Consider the following 17,203-nt stretch of genomic DNA (forward strand, 5'->3'; position numbering starts at 1 on the left):
TCCTATTAAAAATGTGGTACAAACAGTGACGATGTGACACAATCTTAAGAGTATTGTAAACTGGGTCTGTTTACCATAAAAAAAAACAAAAAAACATCTGTTTGAATAAGGCGAAGGTGCCTTGATGCTCACAGCCTTGTCTGAATCTATAAACTGTCATCCATGTGTCTGCTCTGAAACTGTGCTAAATGACAGCATATCTCCTCTTAGTGGATGCAAGAGCTGATTTTTAGTTTTCTGTGTCCCATTGAGGAGATGGGTGCCAATGCGTGGTATAGCCTACATGGCTTTGAGGTAATCCATGCATAAAATATCAGTAAGAGAGCAAAAAGGAGATGGAGAAAAAAAGAGAGGGATAGAGAGAGGGAGAGTGATGGCAAGGAAAACGGAAGAAGAAAAGACCTTTTCTCCCTCAAGATGCTGGCTTACTGGCACTGTCATCGGCTAATCTGGACAGCCTGCAATGAGCCAAGTGAAAACACTGTCTTCCAGTATAATTATATAAGCTCTGTACTTAGCTAATGTGAAGACGGGAAGCAAAATAGGGGACTAATGATGGTGGGCTTTTTATATCTTTTATCAGACTAATCTTTTATGGACAATCTCTATTCCTTGGTCTATGCATGTGGTACACAACTGACACTTGTGGACATCAGCTACAATTTCAACCAACTCTGTTGAAAGCTAAGGGCCTAATTGGAATAATTTGTTCAAGGTTTTATTCCAGGAACCTTTTAGAGTACTGTGTGTTAAGTAGACCCTCTTCATGTCATAGAAATTCATCTCATCACCGTGCCGAACTTTTTAACTATTCATGCTGTGGAGTGTAAAATCATGCTATTTACATACTGTAAAAGGCCTGCTTCTTTTTATGTTAACATTTCGTGATTGGTGACTTTTTAGATAAACAAGTGAACCATTCATGTGCATTTTTGGTGATTCATCTTGTTCCTTATAAAACTGTTATAATTAGTTTGTATCACTGAAATACAGCCTGTGGACTAAGTTGTTTTGTATGAGGCTCTGAAACCTTTTTATGTATAATACAATGCTACAAACTTATTAGGAAACCCACATGCACAAGATTTAAAAGCTGAATGGTCTGGGTCAGATTCAACAAGACAGTGAGACGTTTATGGGACTCATTGTTACTGATAAATTCTCCTTGTTAACGTCTAGACAGAAGCATTGTGTCACTAATGTAGGTCTAACCATGATCTGTAAATATTCTATTTTTTATGTAAAAGCAATAGCAATATATGAAATGTGCACCGCAAATAAAACCAGTGTTGTTCCCATTGTATTTCTACATTTAGTAGCAGATGTTACATTGTTTTGATAGTACTTTTATTGTTCGTTGGAAGTATATAGCAGCTAACAGAACAACCTACAGATGATTACTGAAATCTCCCTGTCCTTAAACAACACAGACCTACGATGCTGTGTCTCTGTCGAAAGAAAGTCGTATATAGCATGTTGAAATAAGTGATAAAAAAGTCAAAGCATAGTAGGATGGGTAAAAGCCATAGTATAGTAGGTTCGTAAAATGTTATAAAAAAGTCATAGAGAAGCTAGTCGAAAAATGTCTTAAAAAGTTAAAGTATATGTCATGAAAAATCATAGTAAAGTATGTCGAAAAACAAAAAAAAGTCATTGTATAGTGTGTCAAAAAAGTAATAAAAAAGTAATAAAAAATCAAAGTATACTATATCGAAAAAAGGTTTTAAAAGTCATAGTATAGTATGTCCAAAAAGTCATAGTATAGGTTGTCTAAATAAGTCATAAAAAAATTACATTATAGTATGTCGGAAAAAGTTTAGAAAAAAGTCATTGTACAGCACTTTGAAAAAAATCCTAAAAAGTCATAGTAGTATGTCGATAAAAAGTCATTAAAAGGTCATGGAGAAGCTAGTCAAAAAACGTCTTAAATGGTTATCGTATAATATCTCATAAAAAGTCATAGTATATTCTGTCGAAATAAGTAAAAAGAAAGTCATAGTAAAGCATGTCAAAACAGGTCATAAAAGGTAATTGTATATTATGTGAAAAAAAAAAAAATATGATAGGATAGCATGTCGAAAAAAGTCTAAGTAAGTGATATATATACACACATATCACAGTTAAGTATGCCATAAAAAATCTAATATCATATGATGCAAACAGGGTGGAACCTACACCTCATGATCACCAAGCAGTCTCTGTCTTTGTAAGAGTTCTATCAGCCTAGGCTACCAGATAACACAACAAAACTCATTTTAAAAGTATTTAAATAGAAAAAATCATGAAAAGTCAGAGAAGTTGTCATAGTGTAGTGTGTCTAAAGTCATAAAAAGTAATATTATAGCTTGTTAAAAAAAAGTCACAGTATGGTATGTCAAAAAAAGTCTTGAAAAGTCCCATTACAGCACGTCTAGTACAGTATGTTGAAAAAAAATAAAAACAAATGTCAAAGAATAGCATATCGATAAAGTCATAGCAAAGTATGTCGAAAAGTACAAAAATAGCATGTTGATGAAGTACTTTTGTGAAGTATATCCAAAAAAGTCATAAAGTATAGCATGTCGATAAAGTGTTCAAAAAGTCATAGAGAAGCTAGTCAAAAAACATCATAAACAGTCATAGTAAAGTATGTTGAAAAAATAATTGTATAGCATGTATAAAATTAGCACAACAAATTCATAAAAAGTCACAGTATAGTATGTCGATAAAGGTTAAAAAAAGTCATAGTATAGTATGTAAAAATTTAAATTGTCAATTGATAACCCTACATCAATTCCAAACAGTCTCCTAACAGCTTAAGCTTTATATGCTCATTCTTAAAGAGTTATTAAAGATTGTAACTTCTTGCTTTGGAATCAAGCCTTAAAGCCTTACTTTCATACTATAGTAAGTGGACAAAAGACATAAAAAAGTCATATTATAGTATGTCGAAAGAAGAAAAAAAAAAGCTTAAGTATAGTGTGTCGAAAAAAGTCATACAAAATTATATTATGTTGAAAAAAGCAAAAAAAAAAAAGCAAAAATAAAAGTAAAAGTATAGTACATATGTCAAAAGAACCCATAAAAACTATGTAGAACATTTGTATTTTGATTAATACATTTTTTTAATTTCTTAATTTTAAATAGTATGTTAAAAAAAGTCAGTATAGTATTTTGAAAAAGTCATAAAAAAGTGATGGTATAGTACAGGGGTCACTGATAGGTGGACCGCGGTTGTATCCGGCCGTGGACATATAACCAGTAGATAATTGAGAATCATTCCATTTTTTTCAAATTACATGTGTTGTAAACCATCTCACGTGATGCTTATCAGCCAATCAAATATGTGTTTTACATATGTTCAGAGAACATATGAGAGAGACTTTGGGAGCTCTTTTCTGACAGCCAGAGAAGCCACTCACAAAGAGCTCACGGGACGATCATCATCAAAACTGTCCACTGAATAAGTTACATTCGCTCATTCTGTTTACAGCTCTTAGTTTGTGTATACAAAAATCAGTGAGAACACAAACTAGACTAAAAATAAAAGGCAATCATTTATCTTTTTCTTCGTCAAAACCAATTGAGCTGTACTACTGGCGTGAAAGCACCCTCGGAAACGTATATGAATCCAAACGAAGAACGCACCTGTGCTGGGGATCGTCAGCCTGCCTCCCAGGAAATTGAAGGTCCCATAGGAGGTGTTCGCTACATCGCGGGGCAGAGTTTTAAAGTAGCTCTGAGTGGACAGTCTGCTCACAAACTCAGCAGGGTCTGAGTTAAGCTTGCCGTTGTGCAGAGTGTGTGAGCCATTGGGAAGCGGGTCCAGCAGAGGCCCGTTGGTCATTGAAAACTTCCCAGTGCCATCGTGGCGAGCGCGTAGGGTGCCTTGATAACTGGTGGTGGTGGTGGTTAGATCAGGCTGGATGGTGAGCAAATGGGAATTCTCTGTTAAAATAATGAAAAGAAAACAGAAGCAAATGTGTGAAACTCCATGAGTGGCAGGCGAGGAGGAGTTCGTACATCACAGAGACAGACCTCACACTCTCGAAAGCTGTCGCAACACACAACAAAAACTGAAACAAACACAGGAAAGACACATGGTGCTGAAAACAGAAGACTCGCACGCACACACCCGACAATACACAAACACAAATTCCACACAAAGCCAGTCAATTCACATCCCCTCTCACTCACTCACTCACTCTCTCTCTCTCTCTCTCTCTCTCTCTCTGTCTGTCTGTTTAGCAACCACACAATCAATTCCAAACAGAACTCAGACACAGCTTAGCACCCAGAACGTATAAAGGCTTTTTTCACGGTGAATCACAGGCACTGCAACCCAGTTCCCCATCTCCATCTAACTCAGACAGTTGTATTTCTATTACTCGCTGGTAAACCTCAGAGGCTCCACACAGGCAGTAAACAGAGTGGGTACATTTCCTGACAATGAGGTGGTGGCGAAACATAATGTGTCAGGCAGACAAATAAACAGTTAGTGCGCCACACACACACACCTACACACACGCGCACACACACAAGATACATCTTGCTTGGACTAAAAACCACTGTAAAGACATTCACACCACCTCCACAACCACAAACAAACACAGTATCAGTGGTACATGTAGATGGGTGCTGCACGGTCACGGTGGGCAGACGGACAGACCGACGGACGCACAGAGGAGGGGTAGAACAAAGAACAGTGTCCTACTGCTGTGGGGGGGAGGCCTGCGTGGCCGCGGTGCCCACACACCTGGCTTACTGGGCTTGATGCCCATGGGCTGGAAGCCAGTGGTGAGGATGGAGGAGTCTGCCACGTCAGCGTCCAAGTCCTCCTTCTTGCGCCGGTAGACCAGGACCACCACGATGAGCAGCAGTGTCAGACACAGAGCCACCGCCACCATGCCCACGTAGAGCGCCACGTCCTCGGCCCCGCTCACGGCTGCCAGGGGAGGACACAGAACGACAGAAAAGAAATCATTATTAAGCACAACTGACAAAACTCCCTCAGGTAATGAATGGCAAGTCCACCGTGTGATGCTGGAGCCTCTTTCAAGATCTTCCAGACAAAGATCTCACTGGAGGATCTGGTTAATAGGTTAATAAAAGACATGATATTAGTTCCACATTCCTTGCTTGCCACCTAATGCTGCATGACTTTGTCCCTGACTGTAGGATGCAGAGTTAAAAGGATAGTTTGGGTGTTTCGATAGGAGCTTTAATGGAGCCAGTATTAGTAAATATCAGATATATACGAGTATGAGTAATATTCAAAAGCCTAAAGCTTCAATGTCAACCTGTGGACAATATATGTTTATGCATGTATAAATATACATCTTTTCTCTCCCCTGTCTTTTTCTCTATAAACACCCACAAGAGAGAAGGATGGAAGGATTTTCTTATGAAATTATTGAATGTCTCTCTCTCTCAAAAGCCTGAGAGTGGGGCGGGAGCATCTTTCTTCCCTCAAAGTACAGTATGAAGATGACATCAATGTATGCATGCGTTTGTGTGTGTGTTGTGTGTGTTGTGTGTGTGTGTGTGTGTGTGTGCTTTGCAGGAGAATGGGATTTGCTACGGCTGTCTCCCTGGGCTTGGGGAGTCTGGTGGCGGAGGTGGAGAATGCTCCTGGGGCCTTTGTGTAGGGCCATTGTCCCTGGGAGCCACGGGGGCGTAGTGCTGTCAGCTGAACACAGTCAAGGAGGGGACGCATTGAGCAGTGCAGCTTTGAGGGACGGAGAACAACGGCAAAGGTTAAAGTGCCGCGGGCTGGCGTGTGGCGAGTTGACAACAAAAGGAGGAGGACAGAAGCAGAAGGAGAAGAGCAAACTGAAGATTAAAAATATAAAGGAGAAAAAAAAAGAATAACACAGAGACAGAATGCGCAATTTACTTTCCAGCAATAACACTTCCAAAAAGGCTTGTGTCATTAGTTGACATATTTTGATGAATATCCCCAGACTGTCATGGTATTGTTTTTTTTTTAAAAACTGTATAATCCTACTGATTGACAGGGATTGCGCTCAACATTGGAAGCACTGATTTGACAAATTTTAATTGGTGTTGGTAAATCTGTGATATGAGAATGGCACGATTAAATTAGCAGAGTGCTAACAGTCAAACATGAAGAGAAGATGGTCAAATAAGTATTCTTGTGTCTGTGTCTCACTCATCTTCCTTCATTTCTTTTCATCCATTTGTCCTTGCCTTCTCCTCTTCCCTTGAAAAATCCATTCCTTTGGACAAAGCCGCCTGACATACCCAAGTCTTTAAGAGAAATGCCAGAATCTATTTCATGGGTGATTATCTCAGAACAATCTGATACCTTAATAAGTAGCAGGATTATATGCAGCCGGGCTCTATGGCGGCCCGTTGTAATGCCAGAGATATCTTGACATGCAATCAATTGTGAATGACTGGCTGAAGATAAACACAAGTGTGTTTTGTTCTTGACATTACATAGCACAGAACATATCTATGCTATGGAGGGTCTTACAAAATACATACTACAAGGTTTCTCCACCTCTCATTCTGTCCATTTATCTGCCCGTGCCTCTCTCCTCTGACTCTCTCTCCTGAGGGAAGTATTGAGGTGCTTAACTCTAAGCAGCCGGGCTAAACCTTCCACCTTCCGAAAAAGGGGGAAAGACTATGGTTGAACCTCTCATTAAAAGTTCCCAAAATCCAATTGTCTTGGTGAGTCAAAGGCCAGACGAGGCTGTGATATTTGGACTTCTAGCGCTGCAGTCTACAGAGAGATGTGCAGTCTGACTAAAGACAAAACAACACCCCTCAGCAAGGAGACAGGCCAACCGGGTTCTGCTGATTGGATAAACATAGCCTTAGATTGGCCAGTTGCTGTTTACTTTCTAAGGGCAAACCAAAGGCACCTAGCTAACCTCAGATGCAGAGATCCAGTATCTCTATTCTTCTTTTTCCCTGCACACCCCATTCTTGCACCCAGACAATAAAGTCAGTCAATCAGGCAACTCTCTCTCTCTCTCCCCCCCTCTCTTTCTTTCTTCCTCTCTCTCTCCCTCTATTCTATCTGTAATCTCTGGTGGTTTATCGGAGCATCACAGAGAAGTTTTATCTGACCCACCAGGTGTCACGGTGAAACGATCCCGCTGCTCGCTACAACCCTGACCAGCAAGTACTCTCAGCTCTTCCTGGCCCTGTTCCATTGATTTTCATGATGCCAGCCAATAATTGAAAGGACATCCATCACACTTTAATTGACATAGCTAATCAGGTTTTATAATTGGATGGGCTTTACTTTAGTCCCCCTCTAGCGCGCCCTCTCTCGCCCTCTTTTTCCACACAGACTCGACCAATTTATCTCTCTTCTGCTCCGCCGCCCGTCACTCCATGGTTCATGTCCACTTGGCGTAAATTGCTGGCAAAGAACTTTTGATTCTCTTTTTGTGCGACGTGTCTTCATGATTGACACCCGTCTGCGGATAATCTGTGGCTGTGATGAGCTGTTTTCACAGTTGACCCCGGGCCAATCTCTGTTTGTTCCCCTCTCCCTGAGCTTACAGTTCAGCTCCTCAGACTCCCTCCAGGGCTGGCTGGTTAGGGATCAGTTTCTGACTTGAGATGGGCCAGTAGGGACTTTTATAAAAATAATAATTCATCTCCTCTGAGGCGATGTACCTGGATCCTGTTGAAGTTTGGACTCTCGCTGCATTGGCAGTCAGCACAACGTCTCTCTACCTGCTCCTTTCTCTCTCCCGCATTGATAAATAAAAGCTTTGCAGCCTCCTGTGCCTCCCCCCAGGGCATTTATCAAGAGACCTGAGAATATATTTCATCCCATGGCCAATCCTAGTCACTTGCCCGAAGATGAATAACATGGGAGTTCTTAAGGTCAGGGAAATATGGCTACTAAAACTCTCAAAGTGAACGTGACCATTACTATCTCCACAATACAGTCGTCCCATCCCTCAGCGGGTCCCGGTGAAATATGGCCCAAAATAAATGTTCAGTCATTTTTCACAAAAGCCTGTGACCCCGCTCTGACAAACACACCCATGACGAAAACATCAGCTGCTTCACCAACAAATTAGCTGCCCAAGTCAAAAACAGACTGAAGACAGATTCATAGTGTGATGGCTTTCGCAAAATCATTTGCGACACCACCAAAACAAGATACTGCATATTTAGATCATTACCTTCATTACACACATTAAGCCAAATAATTGTTTTTATGTTGTCCTAATTTCCTGTGCCTATGAATATGAGCAGTATCATTTTTCCCACTATCCTTTTTGTGCCCTCTAACACCTGTCTGCCATTTAGGCGCTGGCACCTTGCCAGCATATTATTTCCCTGCACAGATTTTGCATAGCTCCATCTTGGGCTTTTGTTTGCTTTATGAAAATGATCCTGCCTGGGTCAGATCTGTTTATTTTTGAGCTGTAACACAAAGCTTGCTGCTGCACATTGATTCTCTTATATGCAATACCAAAAACAACAACCTCATCTAACGTATGCCATTCCAGGCTTAATGAGGGAGATTAGAGATGTTTGTGAGGTCCTCAGACAAAGGGCGTCTTTTGTGGCAGAGTAACTGCGGCTCACTCTGCAGTTGTATTGTTCGATTACACTGGAGAAGAGGAGGGTGCCTTTTGTTTCAGGAGGAAGTTTTCCATCTCAGCTAATAGCCTGCAGACATGGTTGAAGTATGCGAGTTGCTGACAAGCCAAAACCATCTTGCTATTTTGCTTATTATAATACTTCACACAGCCGTTGTCTATGGAAACACATCTGCTGGGAACAGATTGGGACAGGCATTCTTCAGAGGCCAGCGCTTCGCTCTGCACTGTCAGTGTAAATACTGAGTGACTCTGTGTGTGTGTGTGAGTGTGTGTGTGTGTGTGAGGAACAATGACTGGCATCTTTGTGTATATATCTTGCCTCTCTGGAGAGGAGCTGCTGACCTTTGATGATGGGCCGACTGAGCTCCCTGGTTCACTGCATCAGCCAATATTCAGCTATCGGTTGACACACGCACATGCGTGCGCACACACGGACACATTCTCACACACATATACACAATGTGACATACAGAAGCTCAATCCACCCCCCAGCTCTCTCTATGCATCGGTCTATCTGATCACATCAAATGGTGCATGATACATAATTCAGTTTATTAATTCACTGGCCCATGTTAACCCAGCCCCCATTAAAACCCAGTGTTTATCATGCGGATCAGCCGAAGACAGCGCTATTTATAAGATTAGTCTCTATGAGACACCACCCTGAGACTCATCATTTCTGGATGGGAAGCTGCAATATCTTTCTGTCTTTGATATCTGTAGGGAGTGACAGAGCTCTTCTTTCATGTCCATCTGGTCAGCAGTGGACCCTGTGGTGCCACTTTCCACTCAGCTGCCGTGCTCCGCGGTTTCTTATCCTGACAGTACTCTCACGCCCTATTAATGAACACAGTGTATTAGTTGGAACACAGTGGCTGCTTTACACAAAAAGTGAATTTCCCATTGGCTTTGTAACTACATAAAACGCACAGCATAAACACAAATCACAGCACACATGCACACCGGCCATGTGTGTTTCCGCAGCTGATTTGACCCGTGGCACTTTATCTGACAGGTTGTGTTTTATTCAGGAGAGAGATGGTTTAATTCTCAGCTCTATTAATAGCTCAGAGAGCAACACGGCAGCGACGCAGGTGAAAAGGTTGTATATTATCTTAGCAGCGGGTGTCATACCAGTGTTTATTAGAACTGATCGTCTAAAAAAGGTCACGCAGGTGGGGACGAGCCGGTAATGGTCCGCAGACAATTCTACTGCCAGTACAAGTGTCTTATGAAATGGACATCTTTCCTTCCATCCATCACAGGAAACTGATGCCATAAGGAGCCATAAAATGTTTATTTGATCTAATAAAAAGAGGAGAGGACAATCTCGCTCCCCATGCCAAAGTGGAAACGGTATTTAAAAACATAGAGCATGAAGGGAAAAGCCTCTCTACCTGCCTTAGTTCAGGGGTCAATTGATGCCAGTCCTGTAAACCTGTTGCCGATGCATTGCTTGTGATCTACTTGATATTGTATTTAATGTAGGGTGCAAGACTAAACCGTCATGCTTTTTATTTTTTAATATATTTTCCACTTTGTCACAGGCTTGAGCATGTCAGGCTTCTTTTACTTTATCAGATCAGTGTTCTCAAATGTTGTTTTGAGCATATTTGTTGATTTAAAAAATGTTTATTTGCAACTAATCAGCTCGGCAACAATAAGCAGATATTTAAAACCAAACTGCATTCAACTGATCCTGTTGCAGAAAAGTGGTAAAAGAAATAACTTGTGCAACGGGATCTCCTCTATTGTTCCACTGAGTTGAACAGTTATGTTTGCAGTATGTGGGTGGTTAGTGCACTCACTCTGTGGGCACTGCTCGCTGGTACAGTTGAGAGACTGGAGGTCGAGTCCCTGGCAGTCTTTGCCCCCGGTGCCAGGTGAGGGCTGGGTGCACTCCCTGCTCCTCCACATCGAACAGTCTGCACCACAGGCCGACCACTTGCTCCACTCGCTCCAGCCTCCGTCCACTGCAAACACACGTAATGAAAAACACGGGTGAGCACAAACACACACACACACACACACACACACACACACACACACACACACACACACACACACACACACACACACACACACAGCACCAAAACTCTGACTGATTCACTTCAACCAGAGATATCTTAGTTCTCAGGGAAAACTATTGATCGGAAAACATGCTGAACACCTTCAATAAAACAAGCTATAACTCCCTCTTACAGTGTGAACTGTTAAATCTCTACACAGTGAAGTTCAGATGCAGCAGCGGTGTAAAAGCAGTGGTGTATTTGCGTGTGAGATGAGAACAACTGGAAGAATACTCTGTTGCCATCCTGTGCAAATCCACTCTAAAATGGAAACCTGGTAGGTAAATCATTATAAAGACATGCAAATCCACTTGCACACACTCAAATCCAGCAGATGCGCAGGGAAACCAAAGCGTGTAAAACTGCTGAGGAAAGCCAAATTGTCTCTACTCTGCTTTCTTTGTTTATTTTTAACATGGAAATCAGATGCAACTAAAGCTAAACCCCAATGGTACGTGGGTGCTGTGGCCTGGTAGACTCAGCTGTCAACAAACTAAATCTGTACAGGGAGGAGAATTTGACCCTTGGGAAATTGGCCCTCTAGGCTGCTGTCAAACATACATGTGTGCCTGTATGTTTTAAAAATCCTCCGAAATGAACATTCGTGAGATGAAGCAAATCTACCTTGGTTTGATTTCTTTGTCAAGCAAGCCGTTACTGTAGCAACATGAGCATTACCTGCAGTGCGTTTGAAAGCAAGATATAATACAGGTGCTATTACTCTGAACAGAGGCGGATGTACATTACACCTGATGTGCATTTCTGTCAACCACAACTTGAAACACACCACCATCAACACAGGCAAAATGAAACAAATGGAAATGGGCCAGTAATTGTTCTGTGCGGGCCCTACTGTAAGAAATATCAGTAGCTTTACCACACGCAGAGAGGGAGACCATTTCGAAAAGGTGGGTGTAATTCGGCATTGTGGTGGGGTGGGGTGTGGGAGCCAGGCGGCTGGGAGTGATATTGAGAGTGACACAGCGCCAGGCCTGGGGAAGGTTACCATAGGGCTAATGGGAAAAAGAGCAGTAATGAGCTCTCATGGGAGAAAAATGCCACTGTCTCATTCTTTCTCTCTCCCAAATGTAGGGGTGAAGGGGACCAGACAAGAATCACCAGAGCAACACACATACACACACACACACACACACACACACACACACACACACACACACACACAGAGTACAAGTGCACCTCTACGACAGCAGTAACCCTCCTTCTGACTGACCTAAGGGCAAGAAAACCTTAGCGCTCATTAATCCTAGCAATAAATAGTGCAGGGTGCATAACCGAAAGAGAATGGGTCTGACCCGCTGCAGGTCAGAGACTTTGGTTAATAAAACACACGTGTGAGAGTCACTCAGGGTGGGATTTCTATTATTGCATAACTGTACCAAGCAATGATATTATTTGGTTTTACAGCCAATTGGATACCACGTTAAATGCTGCTGTAAGCGTATGAGGCCAGAGGCACAGGTGTGTCAATTAGACCTTGCTTCCACACAAGTCTCCATGTTGGTCCGTTTGTGTCCTCAGATGATTGCTAGAGAATGTGTGTTTGGTGTGTGTGTGTGTGTGTGTGTGTGTTTGTGTGTGATGGGATGCTGACACAGCTCGGGCCTCTTTGCAGTCAGATCCATTTGGCAGAGAGAGCAGAACCAATCAGATAATTGTCCTTGTTTGGCATTGAGTGGACCCATCCGCGGGCCAGTGGGCTGATTATCCAGACTGGGAATGAGAATGATTGAATAGAGAATTACATCCTAATGAATATATTATGTCGCCCCTCAGTTTATCCACACCACTGTGAAATAAAGAGACGAGATCAACATCTGCCCCGATGAGGTGATGAAATTCAACTTCTCTTTTTCACCACAAAGCAAGACAAATGGCCATGCAAATAACATCTTCAAACGAGGAGATTGGAGTGGGAACAGGGTGCTGCTCGTGAGAATGTGGATGAGACACAAGCGCTGTGACCCAAGGCTGAGGAAAGTCAAAGAAAGATGAAGATGCATGAACAGTTCTTGATGGCCTGTCTGACTCAATCTTAGCACATGTTGCAAATATTTCAGAAACAGGAGAGGCAGAGACCAGAGAAGTGTTTGGACAGCAAAGAAGCAAAAGGGAAGATCGTCAGTGGTTGCGATAAATGCAGTGAAGCAAGAAAATTGACACTTTCCTTGATTTTCTTTTTTTCAAGTTCAAGGCGGAAATCAGAGCCAATCCTTTTCCTTTTCCTTTTTCAGAATCCACATAAGAAAATTGTTATCCACAGCCACAGTTTTCCTTATCAAATCCCCAGAAAGAGATTGTTAGCGCCACTGCAAAAGGCAGCACAGCTGATTTTCAATCATGCAGCACCACAGGTTTTAGGTCAGACGGGTCTCTGAGGAGGGAAAGTAATACAATAGCCCAGTGGCAAGCCCCCATTTGGACATGTTGTAGGGGGGAGAAGCAAAAGGGACCCGACCATTCTTTACAGGTCAGTAGGAGGGCCTGTTGAAGGCTTTGCTGTTCAAAATGACAACGGCTACAGACGGACACAGTCCGAGATCATCGGACACCTATGGTTTCTGTGTCCTTGAGGGGAACACGAGGAGGTAGACAAGTACCACTGAGACCAGCAGGCTGCCACTCTGCTCCCACTGTCCTGTCAACACACATGTGCACAGTAACCACCCTTAATCTCGGTGTTCAAAGGCTGATGAAAAAATGCCATCGAAAACTATAGACCCATGGAGGGGGTCGGTAGCTTGGCCACAGCAGTGGGTGATGCAACGGGTATTAATAACCACACTTTATTCTGTATTTCTGACACATTTTAAGCATCTAAAAAAATCAGATTTTTGTTTGTAGTTATGATGTAGTATTTTTTGGATAACTGCACAAAGCTGAGTCTTCTCCCGTATGTTAACTAAACCACTAGAACAGACCAAAATGAGACAGAATGAGATATGAGGAGGGTGAGCCAAAACAAATGGCACAGAATGATTAAAAACAGCGCTGATGCGAGGCTGTCACCAGATGGCCACCGTCTTTTCACAGTGAACTAAAGTGTCTTTTCTCTCACATTTATTAACCACAGCCTTTATTTATTCCTTGGATAAAATATGAAGACTGCGGAACAATTTCTGATAATATTCAGGGACACACGAACGCTTGCTTCAAAAGGTAGAAATAGACATTTGCCTGCAGTGCAGACAGTAGACATATGGGCGTTAACTTGCACGTGTTCAACGCGAACATGCACAAACACACGCTTACAAGTACGCATACACAAATAAACCAGCCCAGAGTCTGTTTGTTTTCCATCTAGTAGAAATCTCACAGCTCCTCTGGCAAGCCTGAGGGATCAGTACAGTATTTAAATAATTCACAGACATTTGAAATCCCTTCAGGTTGTTTGCTGTTCTCGAACACATCAGCGACGATTCCATTCATTTGTGTGGGGCAGGTGTCACTGTGTCACTTCCAAAACTGGGGACTAACTACTTGCTGTTGACACAGGAAGTGTGTCTTTGTTGGAAATGTTGGCGTGATCTGACATTTTGCCATCAATGTTGGCTCTGATCACAAGTCAACGCAGGGGCAGAGTCAATGAAAAGGGTGAGGGATGGACTGCAGATTTTGCGGGGTACTTCGGCATCAGATGATGAGATGGAAACAAAGGAAAAGGCAGAGAAAGGGAGAGAGAAATGGAGATAAGCTCTTGCATAGTTTGGCTACTCGCTGTCTCAAGTGTTGATCTGCTCTGCTATGAGCTTCAGGCTTTAGCCTCCTCCTCCTCCTCCTCCTCCATATCTCCCTGTTTCTCACCCAGCATGAAGCCCATCTGATCTGCCACACAGGCCTCCATCAACTCTCATTAAAACACTTTGGAGACTTAAGACAAAATACAGATGAGCCTCTCCATCTTCACACTTTCCAGATGAGAGGTGGGAGCTCACGTTTAGACACAAGAGTCATTGTGAATAGACGTGGAGAGTTGCTGGTGTCGGTCGGTGGAAGCTCAGATGAAGTATGTGTGTGGAAACGTGCCTCCGTGGCTGGAGCTAAGCACTGTTCTGACGGAATAATGCTACTTTTTAAATGTGGAACAACACATGGCCATCGGCATTTCAACAATAAATATATATATAGACTTCGCCGGGCAAGGCAGAGACAAATTATAGCCTTTGCATGTTGTTGCTTCCAAATATAAATTGATTTGTTTCCAGCAAATATTCATTCAGTTGACAGAATCTCCTTATCCCCAAAGGAGGAGTAAAGCATGTGGGGCCATCAATGTGTTTTAGACAAAACAGACTGAATCTGCAAATCACAAAGAATAAGCAGATAAAAACAAAATAGATATTTTCTGTAACTCATTTCAAAGACCTAATGCTGTAAGCTAAATGCACTAGAGAGCTTATAATCAACGAAGAATCTGAGTCTGGATAATTAATGAACTCTTGAAACAAGGCCAGAATGAAATCATGTATTATTTTAAAATGCAACTCAAAAACAAAGGCGCTGAGGAAAAAATGCCTCTCAAGGTTGACTTAAAAAAAAAAAGGAAAAAAAAGCTTCTGAATCCAAATGTCAGCCGTGTCTAAATAAATAACATGATGTCTATCTACAGCATTACAGCTCCCCATGTAATTCATTCTGCTCAAGTCTCTTTCTTCTAAAATGAGCTGAAATCACCATCTACTGTGAGTGCAGTGGATTAGACCTGCGAAGGCTGTAAGCAAAGTGGTAATTAAGGTTTTTATCCAGTATGTTGGGATGCTCTCTGCTAGGCTGGTCTCATCTTCTCCCCCTTGCTGAACTTAACTCTATGAGAACATCTATTCATGTATTCAGGCTGATGATTCATACATGTTTTAATCATGTGGACTCAGATGTATTAGGGGGTTGTCTTCGCTGGGCTGTGTGTGTGCTGGGTGACGAATGATGGGAGATTGATCAGTTCATCTTGGGGGACTCCAGAGGCAAGTCTGTAAGTACACAACAGGGCCACGGCATCACTTGTTGATGGAAACAACAGCCCATCATCCCCAGGCTCTGGCGTGGCGGACTTCGTCCTTGAAGGGAGCCGTCTCCGGAGTCCGACAGCTGGGGTTGTCTGTGCCACTGATGTTCTGTCTGAGAAAGGTAACCAGTGAGAAAAGGAGGCAGAGACTACTCTCTGTTGAAAAACAACAGGACTGATAGACGTGTGAGCGGGGTCGCGTCACTGTGGCGTCTCATCGAGAGAGAAAAAACAAACAAGTTCTTTCTTTCTCAAAGTCTCTGCAAACTGTGTTCACAGGGCACAATGCAATTTCTGTCACAGCACCTTAAGGGTTGAAATTACACACTTTCTCCTAATGGGGCAAGAGAAAGATAGAAAGGGGCGGGGTTTAGTCCAACAATAGCAGCTTGGACTGACATTAATCTCTTTAAGCTCATGGAGGTCAGTATCCGGCTTTGCTGTGGGGGAATGTCAAGCATCCCCAGACACCCCTCTAATTCCATGACTCGTTGCTCCAGCGCTAATAATCCAGATAGAGTCCTGATGGAGTGTCATGCATTGCTGTGTTTCCTTTGTCTTCCTCCTCCTGCTGTATTCCAGTGGGCAATGTTACTTACACTCATGCTTGACATCTAGTGATGTCTTTACATGGGAGATGTGTAATGTAATGCCCTGATTCACTGGGGAAGATAACCTCTGTTCTAGGCATGGAGAAGCTGCCACTGCCAGAGGTGTTGGATTTCCCCCTCTGCTATTTAGCGAGCGGGAGATTTCTCCTGCGGTCAGCATGGCTGCAGAGTCCCATCCATATGTCCACAGACGGATCTGCTGGCAGCTAAACGGCAAGCTCTTGTACACACATGCTTTTTCTACTTCTTTCTCAGTTTACCTCTCCTCTCTGTCACTCTGGGCTTTGTTCCTGCCTTCCTCACACTGGATCTGATTCCATCTGTCTCCATCTTCCTTTCACCTACACCTCCTTTTTCCTATCCTGCGCCCTCTCCCTCTGTCAGGGGGCTAATGTGGGACTGCAAATGAAGCAGCTTGACTTCCATCTCAGGCTACCGGAGATCGATATGTGTTGCTCAGTATCAGGCAGAACACTCTCTGCCTCTCCGACGCTCTCACAAGGGAGAACGGGCAGGCAAATGAAACGCCCTCAACTCCTCACACGTAAACATGGCACAGAGGCTGCCATAATTCAGCTTTTTATTGCCCATATTTACTGCATAGCTTGAGCAGCAAAGAACAACAAATGTACTAGCTGGTCTGACACAATGCCATGGCTGGGACCATGTCTCTAAAAGCAGACAGGACTCTGAAATGAAAGCAGGGCCCATGTACAGCGCAGCAGATTAAGAGATATGTGAACAAAGAGTGAACATTAAATCACTTTCAGGGTGAGGCCTTACTGTGAAGACTAATAGACTCTGACATTGCTGTGTAAGCGGTCTAATTGCAAGAAACAACAGAAGCACTGACGTCTAAGGAAAGACCTGGGTGCTGGAAGAAAAGGCAGCCAAAATAAAAATGAATTGATGACTTCTAGA

The 17,203-nt window shown here is 42.7% G+C and overlaps 1 protein-coding gene across 1 annotated transcript in view; it reads right to left on the reverse strand.

Moving 5' to 3' along the window:
- Nucleotides 1-17,203, reverse strand: part of unc5a (unc-5 netrin receptor A) — a 66,266-nt gene that overhangs the window by 20,823 nt on the left and 28,240 nt on the right. The window contains exons 7-9 of the mRNA XM_068715451.1: nt 10,391-10,555; nt 4,736-4,924; nt 3,628-3,927 (exon numbers count right to left, since the gene is read on the reverse strand). Of these exons, the coding sequence (XP_068571552.1) occupies nt 3,628-3,927; nt 4,736-4,924; nt 10,391-10,555 (654 nt within the window). The remainder of the gene's footprint in view (nt 1-3,627; nt 3,928-4,735; nt 4,925-10,390; nt 10,556-17,203) is intronic.

Source organism: Cebidichthys violaceus, unplaced genomic scaffold, assembly GCF_023349555.1.
Source record: "Cebidichthys violaceus isolate CVI_PGR_0920_01 unplaced genomic scaffold, fCebVio1.0.p SCAF_2, whole genome shotgun sequence".
Lineage (NCBI taxonomy): Eukaryota > Metazoa > Chordata > Actinopteri > Perciformes > Stichaeidae > Cebidichthys > Cebidichthys violaceus.